General features: G+C 43.5%; 2 protein-coding genes across 2 annotated transcripts; both read right to left on the bottom strand.

Annotated features, from left to right (window-relative positions):
* Positions 1–6,259: 6,259 nt before the first annotated feature.
* Positions 6,260–7,276, bottom strand: LOC138189219 (uncharacterized). The gene has a single exon (XM_069131352.1). The coding sequence runs from the start codon at positions 7,274–7,276 to the stop codon at positions 6,260–6,262; it is 1,017 nt and encodes a 338-aa protein (XP_068987453.1).
* Positions 7,277–7,879: 603 nt separating this feature from the next.
* LOC138189218 (uncharacterized) lies at positions 7,880–12,522 on the bottom strand. The gene is made up of 3 exons (XM_069131351.1): positions 11,505–12,522; positions 9,835–10,117; positions 7,880–9,716 (listed from the first exon to the last, which is right to left on the bottom strand). Exons 1-3 carry the CDS (start codon positions 12,520–12,522, stop codon positions 7,880–7,882), a joined length of 3,138 nt encoding a protein of 1,045 aa, XP_068987452.1.
* Positions 12,523–19,201: the final 6,679 nt, after the last annotated feature.

The raw sequence follows: 19,201 nt of genomic DNA, 5'->3' as shown, positions 1-19,201 counted from the left end.
TATTTCTCTTCGCCACTAAAACGAAAACTAGTGACGACCAAAGAGAAACAAAGGAGCAAATAGAAAAAAAGGAGGAGAAACGAAAGAAGAAAAGAAACCCTTCAATCCAACAAGTCGTATCGCGTATCTCTTTGAAGAAAACTTGCAAAGAATCGGTTTACCGTTTCTTAAGGGTATGATGCATACACTTGAACTTTAATAATTTTCCTTAATAATGAATAATACAATTGAGTGTTATATATTTTAAAGCAGGGCAAAGCGCATACACCCACGTCATAATTTTCACATTCAAGATGCTAGTGCTTTTCAAATTGTTCGTTTTCAATTTTCCAGCGACATTTTCAGGTTAAAAATTCTAAAATATTGTAAGAATGCGGATCGGAATGTTAAAAAGAGCATCTAATTATGGTATATTTATTTTAACGGAAAACAATAATTGATATCTGACACTTGTGTATCAAAAATATACTATATATTCTGCCTGTATATACTGTCAACATTGTTATAAAATATTGCGAGGACAAGAAAAGTGTGAAACAAGACAAACGAAAAAGTGCGTTTAGTTCAAGCGGTGACCGAGTAAGTCTTCAGGGTCGGCGCTGCAGGTATATAAAGGGGGTCCGATTCCCGGCGGAGCCAGAGCATCATCCGTGCTAGACACGTCAACTAGGCAGCTCAGTATAGTCGAACATTAAAATTCGAAATTTTTTCGAAGATTTGTAAAACATGGAGATTTTACAACGCACAAACGGTCGGTTCCGAGAAGGAGTTCCTGTCCGGGTAGTTCGAGTCGAATCACTTACCACCATGTGGGTTCGTTTGGTTGGATGTCCGAAGATAACCAAAACACTCAATTTGGAGATGATGGAACATCCCATGGAGTACTTGCCGAAGGCGAAAAGTTTAAGAGCAGGCATGCTAGTCGCCGTGCTAGTAGATTTTAAGGAAGCTAGCGCTTGGGAAAGAGCCATCCTTTTACAACGGACCATGACTGGCTACATCGTGTTTCTAATCGATTGGGGGTTAGAAAGCGAGCAATGTCTCAGTTCAATACGGCTGCTGCCACGGAATTTGGCAAAAATGGCACCGTGGGCTAGAAAAATCGTCCTGCCAGGTGTACGAGAACAACCGATCCAAGCGAAGAGACATCGAGTGGCCCAATTCACCATGTTGCGACGGACAGGGAGCCTAGTCAACATCGATCCTTCTCCGGGAGAAGCAATAACTGCAAGGTTGCTGCTGGACCGAGAGCCGGGAGAAACCGCAAGAGATATGGCAGCATACTGGCTGGAGTTGGGATACCTCGATCCCCAATAATCGATACTCTTGTCACTCTATTTTTCCTATGTATAATAATCAATGTATGTATAGTTTTGTATGTATAGTTTTGTATGTATAGTTTTGTATGTATGGTTTTGTATGTATGGTTTTGTATGTATGGTTTTGTATGTATGATTGTATGTACAGTTTTATGTGGATATTTGTATATTTCTGTATATATTTGTACTGCATTGTATATTCTTAGTCAGGACTCTTAGTGAATAAAAACTACTGAAAGATTAAAAACTTGTTAACTCTCTCTTATCCTTCCTTCCCATTCACACAAGACATACAATATTAAATTCAATGTTCAGGTGGACAAATTGTAAAGTGCAAAATAAAAAAAAAAGAATAAAGAAAGGAAAATAAAATTAAAAAAAGAATAAAAAACAAAAATAAAGCAAAATAGAATAAAAGATAAGTTAAATTTATGATATACTTTGCAGTAATCATTATTCAAATCAAGTACTTGTATACTCTTCTGTAGATAAATAAAAACTGCATCGAATCGCGTTTAAAAATGCATCGTACTATTTAAATCTGAAAATCTTGGAATTGAACTAATCCGCGAGCTTTTGATGTTTTTATTTTTGGCAATAAAATTAAAAATACAAAATGAAATAAATAAAGTGCAGAAATCGAACAATACCCTATTGTGTAATTACAGCATAACATGTACAGCCTTTCCCTGTATCTTATTATTACATTCAATTGCATAATGATATCTAATTAAGAGAACTAGTTTCTTCCCTGTAGTGAATTTTCTAATAAAAATTGTTTTAAAAAAAATTGTTTAATCCGTATATTTTATTTTTTACTTTTTTAGTCTTTATAGTTGTCGTCACAGTTGCCACATAAAAAAGTATTTTTTCAAATTTCACCTCTTATAAACCAACAATTATTTCCAATAGAAAATTGTCAAGTTTTTGAATTGTGCAAGCGTTTCAAATTTCTGCTTTTTACAGCTGTACGATAAATGAACGTTATTTAAGCTAAATGAAAACCGTCAAAAATATGACAACGTATTGCTATCTTTATCGACCGTGATAAATTTTAATGCACCGCGTTTTCTTTACAGACAATGAAAAATGTTTCTCTATTATTGGTGATTAACAGAAAGAACAATTTTTCTCTGAGAAGCTATTGTAATTGCGCTAATTTATGTGATTTTATAAATATTCAATGGACGCCGAGTGGCAATTCAATCTTCATTAGTGTGTCGATAATTCTTGCTAAAAATGCTTATGAGATGAAGTAATATCTCTTCGTGGATTACTCACGGAAAATTAATGATTAATGATAATTACACGACTGTACCTACTGTACGAGTAAAATCTAGCGATATTTGTCGTTTCCCAATGATGCAAATGTACATCAATGTAATATAAATGATAAATATTTTCTCGAAATATGGGGACAATAATATAGGAAAAAAAACAACATCATGGAACTAGCGAGAATGTGCGACAATTGAGAGATAGAGGTAAGATCAAACGAACCGACTTTCATGGTAGCCCAGTAACGTACGTAGCGGTGGATTTTAACGAAGCGATGAGATCCGAAAAGAACGAGTTATGGAAAACGGCTATGAATGATGAAATGAAATCGCACCATGAAAATAAGACGTGGATTCTTGTAGGAAAACCAAAAGATCAGAAGGTAGTTAGTAATAGGTTGGTTTTAACCAACCAACCTTAAGGAAGGTAAAGATAAATTCGGACAACTCGGAACGATAGAAAACGCGACTTTTAATAAAAGGGTGTTCACAGAAAGAAGGCATAGATTATAAGAAAACCTTTAGTCCCGTTGCTCGGTTTAACGCAATTAGATTAATGCTGAGTATTGCAGCCAAATATAAGCATTTAAAGCACTTAGCACCTTTTTCTTTCCCCGGACACTTAGCATTTAAATGATCCGCACTGCCACAACTGAAACGTCTTCTATAATCACTAATTGTTTGCCTCGACTGATTCCGCACTTCTGATCGTGTTCGATCACTCGCGGAGAGACGCGATCGCGAGGAAGCACGCCAACGGGAGTCGTAAATTGCCGTTACGATTAGATAATCGACGCCACGAAATAATCGATCCCCTATTTCGATTAGGATAATATAGGTGGTTTAATTGAATATGACACTGATATAATTAGTTATAAATCGCAGTTTATTCCAGCAATTTTGTAAAGAAGATAGTTGCGCTGGTGCGTATGTATAAGATAAGTAAGTGCCTGATCTACGGGTGTAAACCCGGTCAAAGGGTGTTGACTGCATGAAAGATGGAAGATCAGTGAAGTTCGGTGATGATGCTGTGGCGGAGGATAGCTAAGGATGGATGTGTCTAGCGCACGGGACTATCGGATTTGTCGGTGACGATTTTGGCTAAGAGAGTGAGGGAAATAGGCTTCGGTGTTAATTGGTTATTTGCTATGGTGGTGGGTGAGGAAGGATGCTAACCGCCCTCGAGATAAAGGCGCAAGTGGGAGGCCTCATACGTGAGAAAAATCAACTTTCCCTTGTCAAGCCGTAGTAGACAATAGTCGTTAAGAAGCGATAAAAAAAAGGACATTGGTTCGGTCTGAAGGACCTTAGCTAGCAAATTCGTGGGATTTATGACGGGTCCTTAAGACTATTGAGGGTACGCAGTACGGGTGAGCGGACATCTGGATTCGTCTGGCACGCGGCCTGGTCTAGCTAGAGGGTCGCCCGACGTAAGAGTTAAAATCCACCGGTAATTTTTCCGCTACGTACGTTACTGGGCTACCATAAAAGGCGGTTCGTTTGATCTTACCTCTATCTCTCAATTGTCTCACATTCTCGCTAGTTCCATGAGGTTGTCTTTTCTGTCCTATATTTTTGTCCCGATATTTCGAGAAAATATTTATCATTTATATTACATTGATGTACATTTGTATCACTTGAGAAACGACAGAACATCGCTAGATTTTACTCGTACGGTAGATACAGTCGTGTAATTGTCATTAATCGTTAATTTACCGTGATTAATTCTCGAAGAGATATTACTTCATCTCATAACCATTTTTATCAAGAATTATCGACATACTAATGAAGATTGAATTGCCACTCGACGTCCATTGAATAATTATAAAAGCACATAAATTAGCGCCATTGCAACAGCTTCTCAGAGAAAAATTGTTTTTTCTGTCAGTCACCAATAATTGAGAATCATTTTTCATTGTCTGTAAAGAAAACGCGCAGCATTAAAATTTATCGCGGTCGATGAAGATAGCAATTCGTTGTCATATTTTTGACGGTTCTTATTTAGCTTCTTTTTCTGTTTGCCTGCGCAATACTATTGAAGTTAAATAACGTTCATTTATCGTACAGCTGCAAAAAGCAGAAATTTGAAACGTTTGCTCATTTCAAAAACTTGACAGTTTTCTATTGGAGATAATTGTTGGTTTATCCGAGGTGAAATTTGAAAAAATACTTTTTTATGTGGCAACTGTGACGACAACTATAAAGACTAAAAAAGTAAAAAATAAAACATAAAGATTAAACAAATTTTTTTAAAAATAATTTTTGTTAGAGAATTCACTACAGGGAAGAAACTAATTCTCTTAATCATGTGTCATTATGCAATTGAATGTAATAATAAGATACAGAGAAAAGCTGTACATGTTAAGCTGTAATTACACATTAGGGTATTGTTCGATTGCTGCATTTTATTTATTTCATTTTGTATTTTTTATTTTATTGCCAAAAATAAAAACATCACAATCTCACGGATTAGTTCAATTCCATGATTTTCAGATGTAAATGGTACGATGCATTTTTTAGACGCGATTCGATGCAGTTTTTAATTCTCTATAGATGGGTATACAAGTACTTGACTTGAAAAATGATTAGTTTAAAAGATATCTTAAATTTAACTTTTTTTCTATTTTATTTTGTTTTATTTTTGTTCTTTTATTCTTTTTTTTTATTTTATTTTCCTTTCTTTATTCTCGTTTTTTTTATTTTGCACTGTACAATTTGTCCAGCTGAACATTAAATTTAATTTTGTATGTTGTAATTTGGACCAATCGCGGGGAGGTGCAATCACGAGGAGAGACGTCAACGGGAGTCGTAAATTCCCGTTACGATTATACTAATCGACACCACGAGTTTATCGATCCCCTGATTTCCGTTAGGATAATAGGGGTGATTAAGTTAATATAACACTGTGATTCACAGAATTATAAAATATATATTTCCAACACTTAAACTACACTGTTGAGTAGATATAAATCGTCGATAACAACTTGTCGCACGAAGATGAGATAGATATGAATAGTAGTGCAAGGTTCGTACAGTCGAATTTCGTATGTTAGTGGACGGGAGAGTTAGATGCTAGACTTCGACGTTGTTTTTCTTACTACCTGTCGCCCTTAGGCTAGCACGGAAGAAAGCTCGGTGTGGGTGTGCCCTTTGCATGAAGAACGCGGATTCGTTATTCACGCTGTTCGTCAGGAAAAGTGAGGGCAACGATCCGCGATGTCGATTGGTTGTGACCCATGCTGATACGCGAAGGAATGAGTCGGAAGCCTCCTACCGACGTGGTTCATGAATGACCTTGTACATGGGAAAACCCAGCCTGTTTTAATAGATAGCTATTCGGTTTTTCCTAATGGGTGCCTACCCGCTTTCTCCGTGTTTTTAATTGCGCCTAATAAACTCAAGGACCTCTCTAAAAACCAGATGTGCGTGGAAAATATTTTTAGCCTTAAGAAATCTTTCAAGACAACGGATCGCCTGAAGACCCATGTTGACACAATACAAAGAAACAGACAAGTTATGGTGGGTCCTTAGGTTTATTGAGGGTCGAAATGACGTTACGCAGGCCGTCGGCTGCACGGTCGCGAGAGCTGCAGCGCCGATGTTTTAGGCGACGTAACATCCTCCCCCCGTTGAGAGGGCACCGATCAAATTCTGGCTGTGGAGTCAGGTGCGTCGTTTGTCCATTTCCTTCGCTCCGGGTGGGTGTTCGGATTCATCTGTTTCTGGTTGAATGGGTAAGGGGACCAATCTTTTGACACCACGGTCCAGGATACTCGTTGCCGTCTGCACGGTAGCGGTCCGTATGATTCCGTCGACTCCTGGATGGACCTTGATTACGCGGCCCAAAGGCCACTGCATAGATGGGACGTTATCCTCCCTGAGGATTACTACGGTGCCTTCACGGATGTCATGTTTTCCCTTGTCCCATTTGTTGCGGCGGGTCAGCTCGTTGAGGTACTCTCGATTCCATCTGCTCCAGAAGTACTGCTTGATCTGGTGGATGCGCTGCCAACTTGATAACCGGCCTGATGGAACTGTCCTGAAATCACGCTCCCGTAAACTCGTTAATGTATCACCGATTAGAAAGTGACCGGGAGTGAGGACAGGGGGATCTTTCGGATCGGATGAGATGGGAGTCAGTGGGCGTGAATTGAGAATTGCTTCAATCTCAATCACAAGGGTGTTAAGGTGCTCAAAGGTCAAGAGCTCCGTGCCGACGACGCGGATGAGATGACGTTTGAACGATTTCACGGCGGCTTCCCATAAACCACCAAAATGTGGTGAGTTTGGGGGGTTGAAACGCCATTGTATCTGTCGGTCGGCGAGAAAATTTTGCACCTTTTCCTTGAGGTCGTCGGACTGCAGTAGGATTCGGAGTTCTTGCAATTCCCGATTAGCTCCGACGAAATTGGTGCCATTGTCGGTTAGGATGGTTGCGCAGTATCCTCGTCGGGAGATGAATCGGCGTAGAGCGGCCAGGAATGCGTCGGTAGTTAGATCGCTGACTAACTCGATGTGGACAGCTTTTGTTGCCAGACAGACGAATATGGCAGCGTATACCTTGACTTTACTGCGGTTGCGATTCCTTCTCTCTTTGATATAGAGCGGACCGCTGTAGTCGATTTCGACGTTCGTAAACGGGCGCGATTCGGTAATACGCGCCTCTGGTAAATCCCCCATCAAGTACTCTACTGGTGGAGGATTAGCTCTGCAGCAACGGACGCACCTTTTGATAGTGCGCCACACTTGGCTGCGGCCGTCGATCGGCCAATAGCGTAGTCTCACGGCGTATAGTGTAGCTTGTGTCCCTGTGTGGTGGTTGTTTCGATGTTCTTGGTTTATAATGATTTCGGTTATTGTCGATTTCGGCAAAATAATTGGATGCTTTTGCCTGAATGGGATAGCGGAGTTGGTTAGTCGTCCTCCGACGCGTAGTATCCCCTCTTCGTCGAGGAATGGATTTAGTGGCTGTAGTTTTCCTCCAACGTCCTTGCCTCGATCTTTCTGCAGTGTCCGAATTTCCGCCGCGAAGTGTCGGGATTGGATTACCTTTATCAATTTATTGTGTGCGGTGGTTAATTCGTCTGTTGTTAGATGGGAGGATCGGTTCTGTTTATATCTCCATCGAAGACACCAAGTGACGACTCTTATTAGTCTTGTCCAGGACGAATATCTATGGAGGAGTGTATTATCGATGGTACTCGTTGTTAGGCATATCGTCTTCTTTCGTTCTGGGAGTTCTCCCAGCGGCGTGGGGATCGAGATCGGCCAGTTTTCCTCTTGTTATTTGAGCCATTCGGGTCCGTTTTTCCAGATGGTCGGGCGCAGAAATTCCTTGGGAGTCTGCCCGCGGGAGATGAGATCTGTTGGATTGTCGTTGGTGGGCACATGACGCCAATCGTCGATGTTTGTTTTCGTCTGGATCTCGGCTACGCGGTTCGCCACAAAGGTTTTCAATGTGTGTGGCGAGGACTTGATCCACTGAAGCACTATAGTAGAATCCGTCCAATACACAATGCGAGAAACATTTATAGTAAGGGACTTCTTTATCAAGGACATAAGTGAGGCGAGGAGTAATGCTCCGCTTAACTCGAGTCGTGGGATTGTCAACGATTTCAGTGGCGCGACCTTAGATCGAGCAGTGACTATCTGAGTTTGTGTGTGTCCCTCCGGATTGGTACTGCGTAGATAGACACATGCTCCGTATGCCTTTTCAATGGCGTCGCAGAAGCCGTGTGACTGTATATGATTAGCTGCCTTGATTATGGTTTTACGAGGGAACCGAATATCATTAAGCAAGGGTAGTTGGATATGATATCGATCCCATTCAGTATGCAACTCTGCTGGTAGGGATTCATCCCAATCAAGTTTTAATGCCCAGACGCGTTGAAGCAATATTTTTGCTTTGACAATCACTGGCGCGAGCAAACCAAGTGGATCATAAATTCGGGCTGTCACGGAACTCATTGATCGTTTAGTGACACGAGTGATGGTCGCTGTGGGTTCAACTGAGTAAAGGATTGCGTTTTCCTGAGAATCCCAATAGATGCCTAAAGTTTTCAACGTCTGTGACTCGCCCAATTGTAGTCTTCTATTGGTATCTCTTTCTGATAGTCCTCGCAATATGTCCTTGTCATTGGATGCCCATTCCCGGATGTGTAAGCCGGCCGATCTGAGAAGGTCTGTGAGTTCGTGTATTACCGATAGTAATTCTTCCTTTGTGTCGGCTCCGGTGAGGGCGTCGTCGACATAGAAATCGCGCTGCACAACCGCTGCTGCTCGCAGGATTCGATGTCCTTCGTCATCTGCTAATTGTTTGAGGCATCGGAGGGCCAAGTATGGGGCAGCTGATAGTCCGAACGTCATGGTGTTAAGTTGATAGGTATCGACCTCCCCGTTGGAATTACGCCATAGAATCAGTTGATATTTACGATCTTCTGGGCGTACGAGGATTTGTCGATACATCTTCTCAATGTCACCCGTTAGAACATATTGATGGGACCGGAATCTCAATAGAATTTCAATTAGATCTTCCTGTAATTTAGGTCCTGTATGTAGAATGTCGTTGAGGGAGACTCCGATAGTGCTGATTGCTGATTCGTCGAAAACAACTCGGAGTTTCGTAGTATCACTCGATTCCTTTATCACGCCGTGATGAGGCAAATAATAACCGTTGGTTGTGGTAAGGTCAGGCGTGATCTTCGTCATGTGACCCAAGTCTAGATACTCTTGGATCGCCGCACTATACGCGGCTTCGAATTGCTTGTCGCGTTGGAATCGGCGATGGAGCGAGGCGAGTCTACTCATGGCAACGGACCTTGACGTCCCCAGCGTGGGAAGCTTCTCGTTGAATGGCAGGGCGACGACGTATCGCCCTTCCTTGTTGCGTTGGACATGGTTGCGGAAATGCTCCTCACATTGTAATTCCGCCTCTGAGAAATGCGTGGTAGGTGGTCCCTCATCGATTTCCCAAAAACGTGCGAGATCCGCTTGTATGTCGGTGGTGGTGACGTGAAAGGAGTGGATACCCGCGTGAGCTGGCGGGCTCCCCCCGATAACCCAACCGAATCGAGTCTTTTGCAAACACAACTCCGTATCGGTGGATTTGGGATATTTTGATCTGCCCGACGCAAAAGGATGCTAAGGTTGGTCCCGAACTTAATAATATGTCGATCGGGCCTGGTCGATGAAATGCTGGGTCGGTTAATCTTAGATTTTTGGGTAGCTGGATGACAGACCTATCGATTGGTTGATCTGGAACGACTGCCGATATTGTTGGGATTATTAAGAACGTTACTATACGTTCATATTTGCCATCCACAGAAACAATGGTGGCCGTGATCTGGCTCTTGGCAATTGTAGTCAAGTCATCGAGGGTGCCGATTGGAACCGAACATCTCCTTCGTTTCATACCGAGGGATTTTGCGAATTTCTCAGTCATGAAATTCATACTAGATCCGGTATCTAGCAAAGCTCTGGCTCGGATTGGTGAGGCCCTTTTGTCTAGCACATCGATCTGTGCTGTGACCAGTAGATCATGATGTAGTATGCCGTTTGGAGATGTATTTTCCAATACGGTCCACCTTTCTGTAGTCTGTTTAGCTAGTCAGTTTTGCTCTGGTTGGGACTTGGACAAGGTGTGTATGGCGGTGCCCTTGGTCCGTGGGGAGCTTGACTCAGGAACTTTCGAGTCTTTAGGAGCCGAATATGTATGCTTCCGGGAAGATTCGGTTGTCCGTCTCGACTTCCCGCAGGGAGGATTCGCTTTTGCGAGTCTATGGGGGCTGGCAAACCCACGTTCCCGCAGCCAGGGAGGACCGTCGGGACAAGCGTCCCGCTTACGTGAGTCCTCTATGTACACCGCAAGGAAGGTTGCCGTGGTGTAAGACTAAGTCTTCCCCACGGAGCCTTGGGTAGTAGCGCACCCACGATCCTGAAGCGAAGGGCGAGACCGTCGGGAGAGCCGCCGAGGTACATTTCCTCAACTCCCGCTTACGTGAGTCTCATCTGGGTCTGTCGAGGACGGTTAGCAGGATAGCCGTGCAGCAGAGACGTGGCGGTACATCCACAAAGAACAGTCCCACCATTGACTAAGAATGGTACCACGGGCGGCCGAGCGTTAGCCCTGAGGGTGTAGCGAGCCCTCGGCTCGGCCAATTATGGGTATGGACTCGTGGTGGCAGTGGTTGTGGCCAAATGCTGGCAAGAGGGCCGATTTAAGGGGGACATGGTTCCCCCGAAAGGCCTTCGGCGGGTGAGCAGCGTCCCACCAGCTCCGGATACCGTCCCGAGAAGACGGTAGGGCTCGGAAAAAGCCCCGTTTCACCTGAGACGAGTGAAAGCCCCTGCAGGCCTAACTAATCGAGGTAACATAGGTACTCGGTACCATGTGCGCTGGTTGGGCGTATCCCAACTCCGATGGCTCTGGGGATGCCCGGGCGCTGTATATGATTCTATATCTCAGGAAAGCACCCGACACCAGGAACCACACTACATGTCCGTCTCGACTTGTGATACGAACGCGACTTCGATGATCCAGGTGGGGATTGTCGCTTAGAAGATCGTTTGTGCGATGAACGACTGCCCGGCGACCGACCGCTCGATGAACGATTGCTCGACTACCGACCGCTCGATGACCGACCGCTAGACGACCGACTGCTTGACGACCGATTGCTGGACGACCGATTGCTGGACGATCGACGGCTAGATGACTGACTACTCGACGAACGTGAAATGATCTGCGTTTGCTCTCGGTGTAGGTAGGTGTTGTATCGTTGCCCGCAGATATGACACGAACTCGCTGTACACTGTGTCAGCGAATGTCCGCTGCCTAGGCAGTTTATACATAACGCTGCCCCTTTTACGATTTGAAAGCGTTCTACAGCCGATTTGGCTTTGAAGACCTTACAATGTCTGAGTACGTGGGGTCCGCTGCAGGTCGGGCACACTAATGTCTTGCTGGTTGTGGCAAAGGTTCGGCCACGCGGTATGTTTTGTCGATGACGATGTTGTTTGTGGGTTGACCTTTTAGTTTCCTTTGATTTAGAAAGGAGCTGATTACCGTTTGCCCGTGTTTTCAGAAAGTCCATCAGATGTTGATAGGAAGGCACGTCTTGGTTTGGCAACGTGCGTTGCAATTTACGCATGCTGGACGAAGGTAATTTCGACGCAAGCAACTCAATAATCACTACATCTGATGTTACAGGCTGTCCTAACTTTTCGAGCGCTTTCAAACTTACGCTGACGGTTTCCAGCAAGTCCTCAATGGCTTCTGGAGTTTCCCTTTTTATTTCGGGATAACTGCGCAGTAATTCCCAATGACGCATACAGATCCGGAGGGCACAATTAAATTTCTCCTTCAGTGTGTTGAGCGCGATGGGATAGTTGGCCTCTGTGAGTTCTAAGGATTGTATGCTCCGTGCGGCCCGTCCAGTTATAGATGAACGTAGATGTTGGAACTTTTGGACGTTTGATAAGTTTTCATTCCGATCCACTGTGGATGAGAACGTGTCGTAGAAATAAGTCCAGTTCTCGAGGGCACCGTCGAATTGAGGCAAACGGACCTCTGGCAAAGTGATTGGTGTCGTCTCAGGTTTCACGCATGGATCGCGGGTCTTTGTTGGCGAAGGGGTTGTTGATGGTAGTCGGTCGAAGAGGTCCAGGATCTGTACTTCAATATTATGATGCTCACGCAATAAAGAATCTGCACGAGCGATTTCCCCCTCATCTAACGCTTCTAATTCCTCTTGCACCGCGCTGATTTTTCGCCAATTTTCGTCGAATGAATTACGGCAAGCTATTAGGTAGTATTTGTCTACCCGTCCAGACGCTTCATATTCCTCGAGTTGACGCTTCGTGGTTGCAAATCGGCTGACTAAGGCACTTCGTCTACGCCGCAACGTGCTGATCGGTTCAGCTTGAGCCATATTTGAGTTCAATGGTAGGAACGAGTTTACCTTAATCAAATGGACGTTGATCTAGGAATCGGTAGCTACTCGTTACAGTGCGGTGTCGGCTCGCGTATGTGCTGAGCGAGGAAGGAGTTCCTTTCCGAGGGCAGCTCCTTTGGTTAGTTGCCTAAGTCGTTGGAATGTGGATTTCACGTGACACTGTATAGTCACTCGTCAGTGCACTTTTTAATGGCGCGAAATCCGGCTCGAAGGACCATGTAATTTCGACCAATCGCGAGGAGACGCAATCGCGAGGAGAGACGTCAACGGGAGTCGTAAATTCCCGTTACGATTATACTAGTCGACACCACGAGTTGATCGATCCCCTGATTTCCGTTAGGATAATAGGGGTGATTAAGTTTATATAACACTGTGATTCACAGAATTATAAAATATATATTTCCAACACTTAAACTACACTGTTGAGTAGATATAAATCGTCGATAACAACTTGTCGCACGAAGATGAGATAGATATGAATAGTAGAGCAAGGTTCGTACAGTCGAATTTCGTATGTTAGTGGACGGGAGAGTTGTTTTTCTTACTACCTGTCGCCCTTAGGCTAGCACGGAAGAAAGCTCGGTGTGGGTGTGCCCTTTGCATGAAGAACGCGGATTCGTTATTCACGCTGTTCGTCAGGAAAAGTGAGGGCAACGATCCGCGATGTCGATTGGTTGTGACCCATGCTGATACGTGAAGGAATGAGTCGGAAGCCTCCTACCGAAGTGGTTCATGAATGACCTTGTACATGGGAAAACCCAGCCTGTTTTAATAGATAGCTATTCGGTTTTTCCTAATGGTTGCGTACCCGCTTTCTCCATGTTTTTAATTGCGCCTAATAAACCCAAGGACCTTTCTAAAAACCAGATGTGCGTCGAAAATATTTTTAGCCTTAAGAAATCTTTCAAGACAACGGATCGCCTGAAGACCCATATTGACACAATACAAAGAAACAGACAAGTTATGGTGGGTCCTTAGGTTTATTGAGGTATGAAATGACATTACGCAGGCCGTCGGCTGCACGGTCGCGAGAGCTGCAGCGCCGATGTTTTAGGCGACGTAACATATATCTTGTGTGAATTCGAAGGAAGGATAAGAGAGAGTTAACAAGTTTCTAAGCTTTCAGTAGTTTTTATTCACTAACAGTCCTGACTAAGAATATACAATTCAGTACTAATATATACAGAAATATACAAATATCCACATAAAACTGTACATACAATCATGCGAACAAAAACATATATACAAAGCCATACATACAAAACTATACATACGTTGATTATTATACATAGGAAAAAAAGAGTGACAAGAGTACCGATTATTGGGGATCGAGGTATCCCAACTCCAGCCAGTATGCTGCCATATCTCTTGCGGATTCTCCCGGCTCTCGGTCCAGCAGCAACCTTGCAGTTATTGCTTCTCCCGGAGAAGGATCGATGTTGACTAGGCTCCCTGTCCGTCGCAACATGGTGAATCGGGTCACTCGATGTCTCTTCGCTTGGATCGGTTGTTATCGTACACCTGGCAGGACGATTTTTCTAGCCCACGGTGCCATTTTTGCCAAATTCCGTGGCAGCAGCCGTATTGAACTGAGACATTGCTCGCTTTCTATCCCCCAATCGATTAGAAACACGATGTAGCCAGTCATGGTCCGTTGTAAAAGGATGGCTCTTTCCCAAGCGCTAGCTTCCTTAAAATCTACTAGCACGGCGACTAGCATCCCTGCTCTTAAACTTTTCGCCTTCGGCAAGTACTCCATGGGATGTTCCATCATCTCCAAATTGAGTGTTTTGGTTATCTTCGGACATCCAACCAAACGAACCCACATGGTGGTAAGTGATTCGACTCGAACTACCCGGACAGGAACTCCTTCTCGGAACCGATCGTTTGTGCGTTGTAAAATCTCCATGTTTTACAAATCTTCGAAAAAATTTCGAATTTTAATGTTCGACTATACTGAGCTGCCTAGTTGACGTGTCTAGCACGGATGATGCTCTGGCTCCGCCGGGAATCGGACCCCCTTTATATACCTGCAGCGCCGACCCTGAAGACTTACTCGGTCACCGCTTGAACTAAACGCACTTTTTCGTTTGTCTTGTTTCACACTTTTCTTGTCCTCGCAATATTTTATAACAATGTTGACAGTATATACAGGCAGAATATATAGTATATTTTTGATACACAAGTGTCAGATATCAATTATTGTTTTCCGTTAAAATAAATATACCATAATTAGATGCTCTTTTTAACATTCCGATCCGCATTCTTACAATATTTTAGAATTTTTAACCTGAGAATGTCGCTGGAAAATAGAAAACGAACAATTTGAAAAGCACTAGCATCTTGAATGTGAAAATTATGACGTGGGTGTATGCGCTTTGCCCTGCTTTAAAATATATAACACTCAATTGTATTATTCATTATTAAGGTAAGTTATTAAAGTTCAAGTGTATGCATCATACCCTTAAGAAACGGTAAACCGATTCTTTGCAAGTTTTCTTCAAAGAGATACGCGATACGACTTGTTGGATTGAAGGGTTTCTTTTCTTCTTTCGTTTCTCCTCCTTTTTTTCTATTTGCTCCTTTGTTTCTCTTTGGTCGTCACTAGTTTTCGTTTTAGTGGCGAAGAGAAATAGTTGGAACGAATTTGATTTGCGGAGTTTAAACTCGGCTCTTCGCTGATATCCGATTCGTAGTTTGGTGATTGACAATTATTGGAGTGGTGAACAACGCGTTGTATTTCATGTATTTTATGGAAGACTGCTTTTTAAATTCAATATATACGAAATTCCCATAACCTCTCGTATCGAATAGATGGAATTTTATATATAGTTAAATTTTCTTACTTGTATAAATACGAAAGTTTTTATTTTGGTACTTTGTCTTCTCTGGATTATGAATTAGTCCTAAACTCTTTCCGACAACTTCCTCTCGCGAAATAAAAAATTCCTTGCTATAGAAAATCGTAGAAAATCAAATTCCTATATTATTCCTCTATCGTTATCATTTTAAATTTCGTTATGGAGTAAAAATTATTATTTTATTAAATTCCTTAAAAAATCGGAACGAACTTTCCGGGCAACTTATATTATATCTAATATATCGATAACGGTTTCGTATTATTCGATCGTGTAATGTAAAAATATAATTGTTACAACCGTTCGCGGAGAGACGCGATCGCGAGGAAAGCGCGTCAGCGAGAGGCGTAAATTCTCGCTACGATTTTGATAATCGTCGGCGCAAAATAGTCTTTCCCCTGTTTCGGTTAAGATAACAGAGTTAGGTAAATGAGGTTAACACTGAATTAACAGGTTAACAAAAAATGGTATATTCGACAATATATATAAGAATACAATAAGCACGTCACAAGTTATTGAACGATTATACAGTTACTTTGATGTAATAAATCGACTCGGCTTTACAATATTTATTGATATAGTTGGTAGACTATGCGACTTGGATTTTGTTCGTTAGACTCTTTTAGCGCATTCCGTTCGGTTTCTCAATCGATACTGATTGACCTTCGATGGTCCCTTTGTGTTCTTTGGGAGGCGATCCCCACTATGCTCGGGTCACGCCACCGATCACGCCATCAGCACGCGTGTCACCTTATGTGTGTAGTTAAAATAACGGACCGAATCGAAGGTTCTGGAACTCGCTCTGTTTGCTGCTAGCCGATACATTGTATATTTGTCGGATGATTGAGACGATCCGTCTGCGACACTGTCGTGCCACGAGCAACGGTTAAGAATACGGCCTATGGAATGCCTCGTGTCGTAACATACTCCCCCCGTTGAGAGGGTACCGATCAATTGATAAGATGTGGTGCTGTGAGGTGGGTCTCTTCTAGAATTCCTTACTGTTAATGAATGCTTCGGAGTCATCTGACGTCGATCTGCTCGGTAGTGGTACCATCCGCTTGATGCTCCGATCCAGGGTGCTCGTTGCCGTTCGGACGGTAGCCGTCCGTATGATGCCGTCTGCGCCGGTTTGGACCTTGATGATTCTGCCCAATGACCATTGCATTGGGGGAATGTTGTCCTCTCTGAGAATGACGATGGTGCCTTCTCATATGCCGTGACTGCCCTTGCTCCATTTGTTCCGGATATTCAACTCGTTCAGGTACTCTCGATTCGCCAGAAATGTTGTTTGAGCTTTTAAAGATGTTGCCAGCTGGAGAGACGATTGGACGGAGTATCCCTGAAATCTCGTTCTCGAAAACTTGTTGGTGAGTCTCCGATGAGGAAGTGACCGGGAGTGAGGACAAGGAGATCATTTGGATCTATTGATATTGGAGTGAGCGGACGGGAGTTGAGGATAGACTCAATTTCAATGATGAGTGTATTTAAGTTTTCGAATGTTAAAAGCGCGTTACCTACGACACGTCTGAAATGTCGTTTGAAAGATTTCACTGCAGCCTCCCATAACCCGCCGAAGTGGGGTGAGTTGGGCGGAATGAAGCGCCATTCGATCCGTCGGTCGGCTAAAAAAGACTGAACCTTCACCTTATGATCGTCGGAGTGCAGGAGGTTTCGGAGCTCTCGTAATTCATTGTTGGCGCTAACGAAGTTGGTACCGTTGTCAGAGTATATTGTTAGACAGAATCCTCGACGAGCAATAAATAAAGCTTGTGAGGTCGATGACCAGCTCGATGTGAACTGCTTTAACTGCAAGACATACAAAGATTGCCACGTATACCTTAATTTCGCGTCGGTTGCGGTCCTTTCGTTCCTTGATGTAAAATGGTCCGCAATAGTCAATTCCGACGTTGGTAAACGGCCGAGATTCAGTTATCCGTGCGGCTGGGAGGTCACCCATTACGTAATCCACTGGAGGTGGATTGGCACGGCAGCAACGGACGCACTTCTTCACAGTGCTCCAAACTTGACTACGTTCGTCGATAGGCCAATAAGATCATCTTATGGCGTATAGAGTAGCTTGAGTTCCGGAGTGGAAGGTTAAGATGTGTTCATGCTCGATTACGTGTGCTGTAACGGAAGACTTAGGTAAAATAATCGAATGTTTTTGTGACGAATAATCGGATTGTTGAGTGACTGAGTCGGCCTCCGACTCGCAACATCCCCGTCCTTGTCCAGAAATTGATTGAGCCGTTGTAACTTCCCCCTCACTGCAGAATTTCGATCAGCTCGGAGAATACGGATCTCATCTGAAAAATAGCAAAGTTGTAATAATTTGACAAGCTTGTTGTGCGCAATAGTCAAATCATGTGCAGTTAGAGGTCTCTCTCGATCCTGTTTTTGTCTCCATCGAAGACAACGAGCGGTAACTCTGATTAGTTTAGGCCAAGAGGAGAATATCTCCAGCAGACTGTGGTCGGCGGGAGTCACGGACAGACAGGTTGCATTCTTTTGCTCCGGTATTTCGATTGGTAGTGGTATTGGGTTCCACGTCGGCCAATATTCTTCAGGCTGTTGTAGCCACTCCGGTCCATATTGCCAAATGGTTGGTCGTAGAAAGTCTTCGGGCGATTGTCCTCGGGATGTGAGATCCGCAGGGTTGTCATTCCTTTGAATTTCTGCCACACGATTAGCGACGAATGTTTTCAGCGTATGGTGTGATGTGTTGATCCAATGAAGGACAATGGTAGAGTCAGTCCAATAAACAGTCCGAGAAATATTGTTTGGTAGTGCTTGAAGGACTGTAGTAGTCAATGTTGTGAGAAGAAGTGCTCCACTCAGTTCCAGCCTTGGAATAGTTTGTGATTTGAGCGGAGCCACTTTTGACTTCGCAGTGAGGAGTCGTATCCAGACATGGCCCTCCGGAGTGATGGTGTGAAGGTAAACACATGCCCCATACGCCCTTTCGCTGGCGTCACAGAACCCGTGTAGCTCAATTTCGGTTGCAGACTTGATGACAGTTTTGCGTGGAAACCTTACGTGGTTTAGTAATGGTAACTGCGTATAGTATTCATTCCATTCTGTATGTAAATCAGCCGGCAGAGATTCGTCTCAATTGATTTTTAACGTCCAAAGTCGTTGGAGTAGCATCTTAGCTCGCACGATTACTGGTGCAAGTAATCCAAGAGGATCGTAGATCTTGGCGATTTCGGAGCTGATTATTCTTTTCGTGATTCGAGAGCTGGTAGGATTGATTTTAACGGAATATAGGATCGAATCGTCAGAGGAGTTCCAAACAACGCCCAGAGTTTTGAATGTTTGAGATTCGCCTAAAAGTAGTTTGTCGTTTATATCCTGTTCGGAATGTCCTTGTAGCAGCTCTCGGTCGTTTGATGCCCATTTTCGAATATTTAAACCGGCTAGTTTGAGTAGTTCTGTGAGTTCCGTTCTCAATGATTGTGCCTCGACCTTTGTATCAACCCCTGTGAGAACATCGTCGACGTAGAAATCTCGCTGTAAGACTATCGCCGCTTGTGGATATCGACGTCCCTCGTCGTCCGCAAATTGTTTGAGGCACCGAATGGCTAGATAAGGAGCCGCCGAAAGCCCGAACGTTACTGTGTTAAGTTGATAGGTGTCAATTTCTCCATTAGAGTTACGCCACAAAATTTGTTGGAATTTCCGATCCTCTTGACGCACAAGAAATTGCCTGTACATTTATTCAATATCGCCTGTAAGGACGTATTGATGAGAACGAAATCTCAGGAGAATAAAAAATAAGTCTTCTTGTAGTTTCG

Source organism: Bombus flavifrons, unplaced genomic scaffold (assembly GCF_040668555.2).
Source record: "Bombus flavifrons isolate JBK064 unplaced genomic scaffold, iyBomFlav1_principal scaffold0019, whole genome shotgun sequence".
NCBI lineage: Eukaryota > Metazoa > Arthropoda > Insecta > Hymenoptera > Apidae > Bombus > Bombus flavifrons.
Note: the sequence above shows the minus strand (reverse complement) of the source record. Positions and strands in the feature narration are given on the sequence as shown.